The 15,870-nt window shown below is 35.2% G+C and overlaps 1 protein-coding gene and 1 pseudogene across 1 annotated transcript; one reads left to right on the forward strand and one right to left on the reverse strand.

Moving 5' to 3' along the window:
* The first annotated feature begins 1,849 nt into the window (after positions 1 to 1,849).
* On the forward strand, positions 1,850 to 2,905 carry LOC18444564 (DUF4228 domain protein). The gene has a single exon (XM_006854731.4). It carries the CDS (start codon positions 1,892 to 1,894, stop codon positions 2,474 to 2,476), a length of 585 nt encoding a protein of 194 aa, XP_006854793.1. The 5' UTR covers positions 1,850 to 1,891; the 3' UTR covers positions 2,477 to 2,905.
* Positions 2,906 to 10,888: 7,983 nt separating this feature from the next.
* LOC148783561 (uncharacterized) lies at positions 10,889 to 11,563 on the reverse strand (annotated as a pseudogene).
* Between the last annotated feature and the right edge of the window lie 4,307 nt (positions 11,564 to 15,870).

Consider the following 15,870-nt stretch of genomic DNA (forward strand, 5'->3'; position numbering starts at 1 on the left):
TACAAGTAAAGTTGCAGCCTTATAGCAGTCTACATATGCATAAGGTGTTAACCTTAACAATCAAAGGCACAGCCTCAAATTCTATCGGAAGATGTTGTTTCGCCACCACAAAAACCTTATGATAGTCTGAAAATGTATTTTTACCCCGAATTATGCAATTTAGAGCTTCCAAAATTGTACAGATCGAGCAAATCCATAAATACTTAAATATTGGAGATAGATGGTTCAAGTAGTGGGTTACAAGATGCGGTATTTTTAAGACTTGAAGTTGTTTTTTTTTTTTTTTCATATCTATATATCTTGAGATCAAGATATCTATTCGAGGGTCTCATGCTTTTGTAACAAGTTTTCTCAATGGGTTTTTGAGCTACACATTACTTCTATAGTACAAGGTTAATGCCTTGTATAAACGTTTTCCAACTTATATATCTATTAAGATAAAAATTTATAGAAGGCTTCAACATTATACTGTAAAATTAGGGTGCACGTCAAAAAAATCAGAAAAAGTTGTTCTGACGCTCATAAACTCTGAAATTAATCATCGCAACCTCGAGATGTATGAATCCGAAAAAAAATTGCTTTCAAGTCCTAAAAAAAATTGTATCTTATTACATATTCTCTAGACCATCGATTTTCGATATTTTTTAAGTGTTCATGGATCTACCTGATCTACACTATTTTTGGAAATATAAATTATAATTAGTAAAGATAATAGATTTTCAGGCTATTACAAAGATTTTTAACACCAAAATTCTTACTTTGGTTGTTTAAGGTGGACACCTTATCTATACCCCACCATCTATTAAACAACCTGATAAAAATTCCAAAATATTGATGATCTTGTTTTAGTAATTATAAATAGGCTAGTTACGATTGCAAAGAGTGGTCAGGTCTATTTTTTATGTATGAGTTTCTATTTTAGTGGGCTACGAGTAATGCATAGGGAGATAAATTAAGAGGACTATAAGCCTATGATGCTTAAGATAAGTTGGTATAACCACATGTTATGGACTTTTACTTATGAAATTGGTTGTAATCTTTTACTGATGTTTTATTAATGCATGAGCCCCATCCGCCACGCCAGCTTGCATACACAATATGAGCATAGAAATATTATAATATTTAAAAAAAAAAGTACATAGAAATATTATTATATAATAGAAATATTATTATATAATAAAAGGTCATAACTAAAAAGAGGCGCAGTTCTTGGAATTTAACAAAACGTTAGGAGTGTTTTTTACTAAAATGGAAGGTTCTCAAAATTCAGATAATAAAAGGTCAAAACCACTTATTTGAAAAACGTTGAGTTCGGCACGAAATTGCTCAGTCCGGGAATCGATCCCCAATGCCCGATTCTGTCGTAATAAAAGAAACTGTTTGGGTCTATAAAAAAATGAACGATTTACTACTGTAAAACGCCTTTTTGTTATATTAAAAATGCCAAATCACCGATCCCGATTAGTTTTTGGCCATTCACTATTTTTCACACTTTTATTTTTTTTTGCACAAAATAAAATGGTGATATGGACCGCCAATTCATCCATCCATACTAATTTTTAAGATGCTCGATCCAGGTCACATATCTAATTTTTAAAATCACAAGTCAAAGCTAAAAGTAGGCGCTGTTCTTGGAATTTAACAAAAAGTTGAGGGGTATTTTATTGGAAAAAAAAAGGTTTTAGGATCTTCTTCTCAAATTCAGAGGCCGCCACCCCTGACCACCGACTCCCATCAGCAAAACCAAGACTTTTCAAAAAATATTTCCAAAGTCAAGAGCCCAAGGTGCTCTAACCCTAACCCTAGTATAAAATCCATGTCCATTCGATACATAAACCTCCAAAACAAATCACAAACACAAAATACCTCCAAAACAAATCACAAACACAAAATGGGCAACATGCAGTCTCCTTGTGTGAGCTTCAAGCCTCACCCAACAAAGCTTGTCCTCATGGATGGCCAAACCATACTCCTCAAAGGAAAAAAGAAGCAGGCTAGGCAAGTTATGTTCCAGTTTCCTCATAGCCTAGTGTGCCACGCTGATTCTTTCTATCTAGGCCACCGGATTCCGGCGCTGTCACTTGACGACATCCTGAAATCCGGCGAAACGTATTTTGTGATTCCAGCGGATAGGTTTTCATCCCACGTCTTGTCTCCTGCTTCACTGGCTTCTCTGGCACTGTGTCCTGGGGAGCCCTTGAACTTTGGAGATCGACCATTCGTTTATGTCAAGGGCCCCGATGGGAAGGGGCTGGTAAAGATTTCGCCGGAATTTATCACTGGAATAATGACACGTAGCGAGGAGACTTGTGAGACCGGAGGAAATCTTTGTAGTACGCCTGAGTTGAGGAAGCACTATGCACAGCTGGTAGGTCCCAGGAGTCAGCCATGGTCCCCGAAGCTCGACACAATCAGAGAGCGAAAGCCGAGATCGCCGTGCCGTGCGTGGTTGACGGAATTCCGGTGGTTTGAGTGAGACCCAAATTTCGATCTCCATTAAAATCAAAGAGAAAATGAAAAACAAAAGGACCCATTTGGCTGTAAATTTGATACAAAGGTGATAAGAATTCTATTGTAGATAAGTACCAAAATGTTCTGTGTAGTGCAGGCTTCTTCCCTGAAAATGAAAACAGGCAGCAGGTAGAGATATGTTGTTTTTTGGCTGGTAGATGGGTCATAAAGATTGGTCCTCATGATTATCTAAAGCCAAGATGTAAATCCAATTAAACCATGGACTATGGTGGTTTAATGACCTACCAAACCTTGGCTGGACTGGAGAAAAAAGTGGCTGAGGCCAATCTTTAGACCACTTCCATGGTTATTTGTCAAAACACTGTAACATTTTTTTAATCATAAAGGGCAGATGATGAGTGGATTGGATTAGAGGCCTATCATTTCCTTCAAATATTATCATTTTGTGGATTTATGTGGTCATGTTTTGTTGAACTCTTTTTGTCTTGTATTGATCTAGTCATGGTTTCAACTTTTAACCCCCAGTGTTTTGCAAATTATCAGGCATCCTATCTTCTATGCAATTTTAGTCCTCATATGGAAAACAAGATATATTTAAAGTAAATTAGGATTAGCTTTCCAGCGAGAGGCTATTTATGAATTGATCCTATCACAACCACAATCAAATAACTATTAATCTTTGATCCTCTTTCTAGAATTAGGTTGCACAGATCTCTCTCTGGGCATAGAGTTATAGAACATGTCTGTGGCATCTAGTATCCAACATGTTTATGCCTTCTTGTATCTAACATGTTTGCGCCATAAATCATAGATACACATAACAGGGCCATATTGCCCATCTACTATGCAATGTCAAACGTCAATACTCGACAACCGATGATTGAGGCGAAAGTGCTCCTCCTTTCAGTTCTGTAATTGCCTTAACAATGGGAAGAGGCTGCTAATCATCCATTGAGTATTGAAGGTTGGGATTCCATTTCATATACCATTTTCATGTCTCATCCTTTATGCCATACTTTCACATGTGAAAACATTATCTCACTACCACACAGTACCTGCATACCATATGCTTTCACATAATGAAATTTTATTTATATACTGCATGTTATTGTTTGTTATTATTATTTTTATATAGGGAAAGGTTTCATGCTTCCCCTACAGCATAGAAGTTCCATCCTCCCCCTACCATCAGCCGTCCAATTTTGATCAAGAGACCTACTCACCGTTTGATCTTAGATCCGACTTCTCAAAGTATTTTATTTTTAGTTTTTTTATACAAATTGTATGAATATGAAATTTGGTACGTGTCATCTTCTCATTGGGGCGCACCTATAAAAAATATTAAAAATAATTTTTGATAAAATATAATGACCAAAATCCCCCTTGAAATCTTATAGGGTATTTTAGTCATTTTATTTTATTGAAAATACTTTTTTTTATATTTTTCGCTGGTGCGAGTTTAATAGAGGAATGGACGTCCAAAATTTGGTGTTAAAATAGTTTATAAAAAAAATTAAAAATAAAATAGCGTAGAGACATGACATTGTGATTGGGACAATCTTAACCCTCAATTCAGAATGGACAATTGGATAAGGAGGAGGATAGAACTTCTATGCTGTAAGGGAAACATAGAAAGCTTGCCCTTTTACATATGGTATAACAGAGAGAGAGAAAGAGAAAGAGTATTGTGATATATATCAAAAACTAGCCGGTTAACTTTTTAGTTGAAAAAATAAATGAAATATGTTCTGAAATTTCATTTAATTTTTAATGGTAACATGTGACTGACCCGTTCAAGCGAAAAAGGTACTATAGGGTGGTTTGATTTAATTGTCATTATTGCAGCAAGTGAATGCAAAATAAACGACATAGAGTTCAACCTGCAAAACTGAAACATTTGACGAAGAAAATTTTCTGAAGACAAAAGAAAAATAATAGTGAGCTGCCTCCCTCCCTCCAAGATCATCTTGCTATAGTCCACAATTGTTCTTCCCTTGTCCTATTGGTTTATTACATTGTTACATAGTCACCTTACATCATCTTCATTCCTTTCCTCAAGTTTTTTGTGGTTAAGTGTTGTATTTTTTTTTTGGAAAGTATTAGTTCTCATTTGTATTATTGTATTTTGGAAATTATATTTTATCTTATATACAGGGAAAAGTAGTGATTAGTTATCCCGTATTGAATAACGGATAAGGGAAGCTATGCTTAAATATGACGATATCATCTTCACTTGTGCTTCAAGACCCAAGAAGAAAGAAGGTCTATGCTGAGCACATAAAATGCACACAAGCATAACGAGGCACAAGAGCACTTGATGGCCTACTTTGCATTTCGCATCAACGCAAGAGGTGACCCACAGCATAACGGATGCAAGTTGTAATTCAAGGCCAAAAAGTTACAACTCTTCATTTAGTGAGTCCATTGGACATCCACTGTTGGTGATGATGAGAAAGCACTTTCTCTATAGGATTTCGTTTCTTCCTTTTGAAGCATGAAGTTTTCGATCCTTCTAAAGTATTTTTGAGAACTTTCTTTCTCTAAAAAAGAGAGGCAACTCTAGCATTCTAGAACTTGCAGTACTTATGCAATTGAATTGCCGAGATAGTTTCACACAATCCTTTGCATCCTTTAATCCTAAGGACAAATTTGCTTGGTACAGCTTAAATACACACTAATTTTTATCAATAAGTGACAAATATTGTTTTACGATAGCCATCTATTCGTGCTTGGAAACATGGTGATTGAAGTTTCTACTTTACAAAAGCTCTTTTATCCTTTTTTGCCTTGTTTCGCCCTCCATTTCCAATTCCTCAAGGAGGTACTTGAGGCGACGAATAGGAGGTAAAGATTTATGCTTGGAGCTAAGAAATTCGGATGAGAAGTAAGAATCCGATGACAGATCGCCAAGCTAGAGGGCGCAACAAGTACACTTCCTATCAAGCTACGAAAGCGTCACGAAACAAAACATTGCATTTGTTTTCTCAGAACTGATGATTACAGAAGTCAGAAGCACTCCTAGAAAAGCTCCTTAAATGAACCAAACCCAACCTATTGTTTCTTAGGTGCATATGATATATTTGTTACTTTCTTTTAAATCCCTAGAGGAGCAGCATCACAATGCATACGATGAGTCATGTGATCTATTCTTACATCAGGCTACCACCATTTCCAATGGCCTTTGTAATCAAGAAACTGTATACTTCTTTAAAGGAACGGACCGATGGCTTGGGAGATCAGGAGAGTGGTATGTCACAACATAAACTCTTGAATCTATTCCTACCTGTTAACATTCAAATAATAAAATAACAAAAAAAGGTATGGTCGTTTGAAGTGAGAGAGATACTAATATGCTTTGTGAGTAAATACTAATAGTGCATAGAATTCCATCATTTAGTTCAACCATAACTAGCACTTAACTAGAAATCTCCAATCCATATTACTGATGAGATACATATACCGGTAGCATATGAGAGTGGATTATTGATCTACAGCAGATGATCATGCCCTTCCTTTTTTGTGGCATACAAATTTTGCTTGTATGATGTTGTATAAATTGTCATTTTTGCCTTTTAATTAACATTTATGCTTTAGACACTATTACAAGATTATACTGTTAGAGTTTTCAAGGCTTGGGTACCCCAGTGAAGGATGATAACCAAGATTTGGGCAAAAACAAAAGGAAAAGAAAAGTACTGTAAAAAATTAAAAGAGCGAAACACCAAGTTTTACTTGGTTCAGCAATTGCCTACATCTACAGGGCAAAAATTTCCTCTTCTATTAATAAGAAAAACACCATGCTAATATGGAGAATACAAAGGTTTATAAGATCTCTCTCAAAATACTAAAATAAAGTGTTTCTTTCTAAAACACTCACCCAAGGAAAACAAAAAAATCAACATTCTCTCTATTTTGCATACACGATTCTCTATCTATAAAGCATCTTTATAAAGAGAAAAAAACTAGATATACCCACGTGGCCTCTCCATTCTTAATTTTGATTGGTTTCCTAAAAAATCAACATTCTCTCTTGATTTTGCATACACGATTTCTCTATCTATAAAGTCTTTATAAAGAGGAAAAAACTAATATACCCACTTGAGGCCTCTCCATTCCTAATTTTGATTGGTCTCCATTCCTAATTTTGATTGGTTTCCTAAATATAGAGGATTTAGTCTCTAACAAAACAGAAAGCTCTCACATGTTTCCTAAATCATGGATTCACATCCCATAATAATAGGATAACCATATATAGGAAATGTAATATTATCCAAGAATATCAAGTTCTCTTAAATTAGGAAACTTTACTTCACCGTACAAGATTCTTCCACTTATAGACAAATTTTTATTCTGATAGTATGCTTCAAGAGAAATTGCTACCCACCAGTTACTAGTCATTGAGTAACCACAAGATCCAAGGAAATTTTGTACCGAGTGAACTTTCCTTTCCTAATGAGCTAAGTCAACATATCTATTAGATTGTCATCCGTATGAATTTTCTGCAGTAAAATTCTTCTATCTTCTACCACATCATGGTAAAATGATACCAACTATTAATATGCTTAGCCAGCCATGTCCTCTAATCAACACGATGAAGCAGTATACCTCCTCTTACAACTTGAAACTCATCAAGTAACTTGTTTGGTCAAATTGCTTCTTTAGATGCATGAGTAAGTGATATATACTCAACCTCTATAGAAGACAAAGCCGCCACAAATTACAACTCGATAACCAACTAAGTGCAGCACCCACCAAAGAAAAAATATATCTACTAGTAAGCCTTTCCCTTATCTAAGTTATCTGCAAAATTTACATCAACATAATTAACAACTTTCAAGTCCATCCCCTATAACAAATATCAGTATTAGAAGTTCCCTTCAAATAACGAAGGGTCCACTTCACAGTAATCCAATGATTGTGGTCAGGATTTGTCATGTATCTGCTCATCACTCCCACTACTTGATTCTATGTCAGGCCCGGTGTTAAGCATAGCAAACATGAGACTCCCAACTGTTGATGAATATGGTACTCGAGAAATCTGTGTCTTCTTTGCTCCAATGCTAGTACAGTATTTCGAAGACAATTTATGCACATAAAATTGGGTACTAATTGGTTTGTCATTCATCTTGAAGCGCCGCATAACCCTCACTTAACTTTTCTTAATCAACCAGATTTTCATGTTCTTCCTGACTATACTCATCCCAAGAATTTGATTAAGAACTTCCAAATCTTTCATCTGAATTTGCCTAACCAACAGAGGTTTCAGCGTTGCAATGTTCTCTTTATATTAGTCCTACAACAATTATGTCATCAACATACAATAACAAGATAAATAAGCTTCCATAACAATGAAAATAGGCACAATGGTCAGTCTTGTATTTACCAAAATTCAATCTCAATATGAAAGAATCAAACCATTTGTACCAAAACCAGTGTCTGTTTGAACCCATACAATAATTTCTTGATTCTGTAAACCAAATTCTCTTTACGTTCCTCAATAAATCCATCAAGTTGGGTCTTATATTTTTTTTTTCTTCTAAGTCACCATGCAAGAAAGTAGATTTCATATCTAATTGTTCCAATTCTAATATGAGTTGTAGCTTATCATAAGTTAACTTAAAGGTTGCGGATAGCATTAAATAAGGCTTTCCAAGTGAAAATCATCACCTGTAAATTACCCCCATCATGAAGAAAGTATAAAAAAGAAATGAAATATAAGAAGGTTGATATTGATTTATTTCAACTTCAGTGCTTTTCGTGAATTAATGAGGAAAATAGGCAATAGAAAAAGAAAAGTTCGTCCATGGGTGCTCAATTACCAATGGGCCAAGGAAAACCTTGTAGAGATATGTGTAATGATTAGGCTTCCAACATCCAAAAGGTATTGTGAAGGAAAAAAAAGTCTAATAAAAGGAAAGGAAATTGTTACACTTATGAATAATCAGACCACTACTCTTGAGGAGTGAAGATGTAAAAAAAACCGGCTCAAAAGCATCAAAATCAAGCAAACTTAATAACCAAAAAATACAAGTTGGAACATTGGTGGCTATGATCACTGAGGTGAATATGGTCGATAAAGAGATCTGTTGGTGGGTAGAAACAAGTACTACCATGCAACAATTGTAACTTATTTGGAAAGCATGAGAAGGAAATTTTAGTCATACTGGGAACCCAATCCTTGTCTAGGATGCTTGGTAAAGGCGTGACAGAAATGAAATTTAGTTCCAAAAGGTTCGCATGTAATGTTTTTCATGCCTAATATAAGGAGAAACTCGGGGTTGGGCTACCTTCTTATAAGTATAGTTACTAAATAGTCATGAGATCATACATGTCGTTTTGACTAAGAGACGTGCATTTGTTGGAAAAGGGTACCCTTATAATAGAATGTTACTATGTGATTCAATGAACCAAATAAAGAACTCCTCCGCCTATTTTATGAATGTGTGGAACTTGTGGTATAATAGATGGAAAAATTTTATATAAGGTTGCAACCTTAAAGTGTAGAATTACATATGCGCCTCTAAAATCCATCAAAAATTGTTGTTTTAATGTTGAAAAAGCCTCTAATTGATCATCTTGACAATGAGATGTATGAATATGAAAAAAACAAAAAAAAAGGATTTTCAGTCTCAGAAATAGTGCATCTTGCAACACATTATCTAGACTAATCCAATTTCAAGATTTTCATATGTTTAAAGATCTACTTGATTTTAACTATTTTTGGAGTTTAAAATTTTATTAGTAGATATGAAAAAGATTTTGAGACAATTATAAGAATTTTGTACACCAAAATTATATGTTATAATAAAAATTTTATGTGCGCCTTAATTGGATTGTTTAAGGTTGCAATCTTATAGAAACCACACCCATATTAGATTAGGTGACTTTAATTTTCCTTCTTTCAAAAAACCTAGTTAAGCTAGGATTAATACTTGAACATGGTGATGTGTCAAATGGTAAACATGAGGCATTAATGCAAGTAAAAGCAATAAGAAAGCTTTTCCCTCTAGTGAATATGAACTTTGAATTATTAAACCTGACTATATTGATAATTGTGAGCAAAAGGAGAAAAAATATATTTCATTATGTTCATTGATTTTTTTTTTTTAATATATCAATGTGTATAAAGATGGGCTTTCAAAAAGTTCGAAATCTATAAAGCCTCAGTTAGAAATTTATTTAAGAGGAAAATAAAAACTCTAAAGGAGTGATTCCGGTAGAACATATTTATTAATTGAGTGTTTGTACTTTTGTGAAAACAATGAGATGATTTACCAAGTCACAACACCCCGTAAATGAAGTGGCTCTAGCGAGATATAGATCCTAGTTGAAATGGTTAACGACATGACATCATTCTAGTTTACTTTGTATTTAAGCAAATTCTTTAGAAGCAAATAAGACACCCTAAGAACTCTAGTTTAATAAGGAATCACTCTATGGTTTTTTCAAAATGTTGGTGGTTTGGCATATGTAATGCCGACTTTTTTAGTGGGCAGGGGAGGGAGGGAGGGAGAAGTGTATAATTCTTTGATAATTTAACTCATAAAACTAAAAAGGCATAATAACAAGGCCTACATGTTCAATGAAAAGTTTTTTGAATCTAGAAGTGTATAATTCTTTGATAATTTAACGCATAATAACAAGGCATACATGGTCCTAGAAAAGTTTTTTAAATCTACAAATATATCTTATTTTTTGTTTATTTAGAAAAAAAATAAATAAATAAAAATAAATAAATAAATAAAACAAACTTTCATAAACCTCGTCCACGCCATTGTTTTTCAATTTTGGTCGTTTTGTGACCAAAATAACCTTCACGGTAATCGTATTACTGTAATAATTTGAACTAATATTACGATACTTTAAATACTATAAAACCTAAGCTATTTTATACGACATTTTAAATTATGGCACTTTAAATACCGTAAAGCCTAAACCACATTATACGGTATTTTAGAGCTAGTTTGGATGTATCTAAAATTGAAATATTTTTGGATTGCAATCTAAAAATCTTTTGAAATGGATTTTGACCTTTCGAACAACTGCACCTTTTTACCATATTTTTAGATTAAAAGAAACAAAATCGGCAAAAACTGCCATCCAAAAAATTTCAACTTAGATTTGAATTTCTTTTGGCTTTATTAGCGTTCCCCTCTCTCTCTCTGCACCAATGGCCCCAAACTTCTTCTCTCTCTATACCCAATGGCCATGGCCCCAAACTTCCTCTGCGAACCCTGCTCCCTCTACACCCAATGGCCATGGCCATGGACCTCAATCTCTCCATTCTCGCCACAACCAACAACTTCATCAAGAAGAAGAAGAGTATGAAGAAGAAGAGCAATTACGGTTTCTGCAGCGTGGGTGTGCAGAACTTTTGAGGATATATCAACACGTTGAGCAAGAGCATCTTGGTTCCCTATAAGCATCTCCTACTTGGTAGTGGCTCGCAGCCTCTGAGCATGAGCTTTTGAGCAATATCCCAATCATCTGGGCATTGGTGGCCTGGCTTATAATTAATGTACTGAGAGAGAAGATCAATGGAGTTTACGCAGGCATGCCCAACTGCTGAAACCATCTCTCTGATCCCCATTCTCGAGTCCTTACCTAAAAGCAAAGGCTCGGCTTCCATGTAAAGCTTGAGCTTAGGGGGCAAACCAGGAGCAGAGAGATCTAGGGTTTCGAACCCAATGAGCTCCTTCTGCATCTGAGCCAGCTTGTGGTGAGAGGAGTTGATTTCAGAGAGGATGAGACACTTGACGAGAGATGTGAGAGAAATTCTTCTGGTGGTGGACGGCAGAGAGAATGGGTTTGATTAGCAGGGAAGGAGAAGGGAAGGAGAAGGTGCAGAGAACTAAGAAGCTGGTAAGGAGGAGAGAGAAAAGCATTATGGCGTTGAGGCTGGTGGAGTAGATGGTGGTGGCTCTGAATCTAGCAGTGTCATCCCCTATCTTAAGGGAAACAGAGCCCGCCCATTGTGAGAGAGAGAGCTAAGTTACAGGAGGGTTTAGAGAGAGAAAGGTTGGAAGGGTAGAACGCAGACTTTTGACATATGGGAGGGATCCTCTATGAAAACCTTTTGGAATGGCAACATAGTGACAGTGTTGGAAGGTTTATAACGCCAACTCCATACAGATATCGAGCAAACGAAATCTTTTATTTTCACACACCATCCAAACAATCCAACATAATAATAATAAAAAAATCATTATATTTTTCAATTAAAATAAAAAACTTATAATTTTTTTTAATGTGAAGGTTTTTTTTATTTAACATTTGACCCTAAACTATATTATAAAACAATTTAAATAACGATGCTTTAATTACCGTAAAACCTAAACCATATTATACGGTATTTTAAATAATGTATAACTTTTAAGCATGGTTTTGTTTGTCAAGCTTTTACTAAGCCCAACGCCTATAAAAAGACACAAGAGGGAGAGTGAAAACAGAGCAGGGGAAACCCCTCTTCTCTAAATGGCCTCATCGTTCATCATTCCCATCAAATTTTCTCTCTCTAATTCTCAGCACTCTCTCTCTCTTCGTCTTCTTTCTCTATTTCATCATTCCCATTAACCCACTGTCACTCTCCTCTGCAACTTCCTCTCTCTCATACTTCCTTCTCTCTATGTTTCCAAATTCCAGTTCTCCTTTTGATATGGGATGAAGCCTGATGGTTTATCAAATGACGGCCATGTATATATTATGAATTTGGAGTTCAAATTAAGGCCACCCATCAAGGTTTCAAGAGGCAAATTTGTTGTGAAGCAAAGTTTGCTCTTTTCTGTCAATTTTTTCTTGGGTTTTACATTGATTCATGGCTACTCTGAAAGAGTTGCAGCCGTGGTTTCCATTCCTTTGGTTTCTCAGCTTTATGGTAATGGAAATAGCTCTTGGGTCTCTGAAAATGGGGTTTTTGACTTTGGGTTTTCTCAGATTCTCATATCTTGTCGTTGGTATTTGGTATAACATGATACCTATAAGTGGAAAAATGTTTGTTTGGAGTGTTGGGGTTGGAACTAGGGTTTCTGAGAACTCCACTATCAGGCTTTTCATGAATGGAAACCTTATGCTTTTGGATAATACTGATGGCTTTCTCTTCTGGAGCAGTAATATCAGTCGTCTGGGGTCAAATTTGCAGGTTTGATGAATAATGGAGGCCTTGTGCTTTTGGATAATACCGATGGCATAGTAAAAGCTTGAGAAACAAAACCACGTTTAAAAGTTATGCAGAAGGTTTTATGGTATTTAAAGTACGGTAATATTAATTCAAGTTATTACGGTAATACGATTATTGTGAAAAGTATTTTGATCACAAAACAACCAAAAGTGAAAAAAGAAGGTACAACCAAAAGTGAAAAAAGAAGGTCCGGACGATTGTTTATAAAAGTTGTGGGTTTTTCCTAAATAGACTAAAATTAAGATATATTAAGATTATCTCCTTAAAAATAAAAAGTTGGGTGAAATTCCTATGCGTTTAATGTGGAGGAAGAACTAGCATCCGATAATGCTCTATTTTAGAGAGGCTAAAAATAGATCAATTTGTACCGACTAACAATATTTAAAAAATAGTAGATTTATCAACCGATTCTAAAAACATATTGGATGTAAATAAATTTTCAAAACCAAAATGAGTGCTAAGGGGTCCATTAACATGTATAAGGCTGGGAAAATTGCCAAAGGGTTTGAACAAAATGAGGGTATAGATTATACTATATGTAATATGTTATTCCCTCTATAAACCATCCAATTGTACACCAAATGGATGTAAAAATTGCAATCTGTCGTAATGCTCTTATTCCATGCTATTTTTAATGCTTACCATTATCTTGTTTAATTCTCTTTTTCTCTAGATGATTGTTTTCTTTTGTTGAAGTTATTGGGTTAGTGTCTCCTAAGCATCCCTCCTACTCCATATTCAACCATTTCAAAAGAACTGATAAAAAATATTAGTTCAATAACTTTTTTATTGATAATCACAACCTAATATAAACAAAGTTCTTAAATAAAAAAGGACAAGGCTCTATAAGTCCCCCCCCCTTCACCTATTTAAATGAGTCAATGGATGTTGAATATAAAATTTCGAAGATTGAAAATCTAAACCATGACAAATATGATGAACCCAAAAAAATATATACATTTTAAAATAAATGAATTTTTTAATTTAAGTTTAACACATTTTTTAATTTAGGTGGGGCCACCATTACTTGATGTTGAGTGCTTTAGGGGAAGTTATTGTAGAAGTGTCCTCTAACGCGCGAATTACTTTTCCACCTTACTACTGTAGTTCCCAATTGATTATAGGATGTCCGAATCACTATGCAAACTCACTTTCGCATGACTATGTATCTTCTTCCTTTTTTTTCTTTTTTTTTTTTGTAACAATAAGTGTGTATCCATATTTCTAAAGAGAAAAGGAAATATGTTTCGTGCAAGTTGGGACCGTATTTTTATAATATGCGAAATGTGGTCCGGAAGTATAAAGCATTCATTTTAAAGATGGATGCAAATAGGTGATCCATCTAAAAACAATTGATTCATGCGGGTTGGGACCGTATTTCTACAATTTGCGAAATATGATCCAAAGGTATAAAGCATTCATCGTAAAAATAGATGCAAATAGGTGGTCCATCTAAAAATAATTGTAACTAACGATTCAAATATTTTTTTAATTAATTATTATTTCTAGCTTTCAATTTTTTTATTTTTTCATATTCATGATCTTCATGTTCAAAATTATATATTGTTTAAAAATTAGGATCAAATTATATTTAAAAAATATATTTGTTGCTAAGCCTGCATTTCTACAATATACAGGCTGGCCGCATAGAAACCATGTACAAGGGAAAATTAACGAGAGTATGAAATTTGAATTTCTCTCTACAACTTTTTGTTTTTCTAATTTTTTAGGATCTCTCTAGAAGGATAATAGGATGACAAGGAAGTTCAGACGTCCTGAACTACCGCTTTCACATTCAATCTGGATTTCTAAGCACATATAATAAATTTATTTTTCTCTAAATGTAACCACTTCTGAGGTTCTCTCTTAAAAATGTAGCATCTCAAGTCTCTCCATTTCCTAAAATTCCAAATCACTTATTTTAATTTGACATAAATTACTTCTGAAACAAATAATATTTTATATTTATATTCTTAGGAACTTGTCATAAATAAATTTTATGAATAAGAAATTTTTTGAGAATTGTCAAAAAATCTAATTGCTTTTATAAAGCATTAGTGAGAAATAATAAAAATAGTATAATTAAAAAAGATGATACATGTATAAGGCTTGAATCGGTCAAGTACCCGGCCCGGCCCGGCCCGGTGGGCACGTCCCTAAAAACATAGGTCTTGGGCCACAAAATGTAGCCTAGGTAGGGCAAGGGCCAGCCACCACTGCCCAAGAGCTAGGCTGGTCCAGGTCTGAGCAACGCTACAACATGGTTGCCCTGTTCAGCCCAGCTGGGCCATTTTTACCTTATTCTTTTGTTTTGTTTTTTATTTTACTGTAGTTAGCGTGGCCCGGGCGTGATAGTGCTAGGGCAAGGCTTGGGCCATGGCATCCTTGGCCCGATCCAGGTCCGGCCAAGCCAGGCTCATGCCGGCCCTATTGGGATAGAGCTAAGGCAAGCTCAGCCTGTTGCCAACAGTACTATGTAGATCTGACAACTTGCCAGGCCTCAGATGGGCCTATCCTGGTCTGAACTCAACTTAGATGGGACTAAAGGGGCCCTGGCCAAGGCCCAACCCAATCAATGTCAGCTCTTTCATGGCCCTGGCCTAGCCCTCAAGACACATTTTGTTGGCTAGGCTCTAAGTTTAAAGACTGTGCCAGGGAAAGGCGCCCGGCCCAGCCCAGCCCTAAGCATGTAATATAAAGCTAAAAACTAAAGCCAAAAGACCTCATGCTCCTGAGGGAGCATATCGTCCATTTGCTCCCTTCGACAAAACCCAATGTACGAGTATTTTTAAGACCCTAAAGTTTGGAGATGAAAAAATAATAAAAAGAAAAACAAATTCAAATTGCATCTTTTTGTTTTTTTTTTGAGCTTTAAATTCAAATTGCATTATGGGCTTGAAAGAAAATAATGCCTCGAGATAGAGCTTGAAACCATCCAATTTTTTAAGGTTGATATCTAGACATTAGAAAATTCGAAAATCAAATTTTCTCTTTGGAATAAAATAACCAATGATTTTTAGGTGGTTTCCAAAAAATTTCAGGTAAAAAAAATTCCCAAGTTAGTCTTCTACCCGAAGGGAGTAAGTATACAATTGCTTCCATGGGAACATAGCACTAGAACTTGGCTAGGAGTTACCTTAGAGGACGCTCCGTTTGCATGGATAGTATGAGGATGTCGATGATTTGCTTCTTGATGTGTTTGATGTGCTAAATTTTCCCTC

This window comes from Amborella trichopoda, chromosome 1 (genome assembly GCF_054954075.1).
Source record: "Amborella trichopoda isolate Santa Cruz 75 chromosome 1, AtrichopodaSantaCruz75HAP2 v2.0, whole genome shotgun sequence".
Lineage (NCBI taxonomy): Eukaryota > Viridiplantae > Streptophyta > Magnoliopsida > Amborellales > Amborellaceae > Amborella > Amborella trichopoda.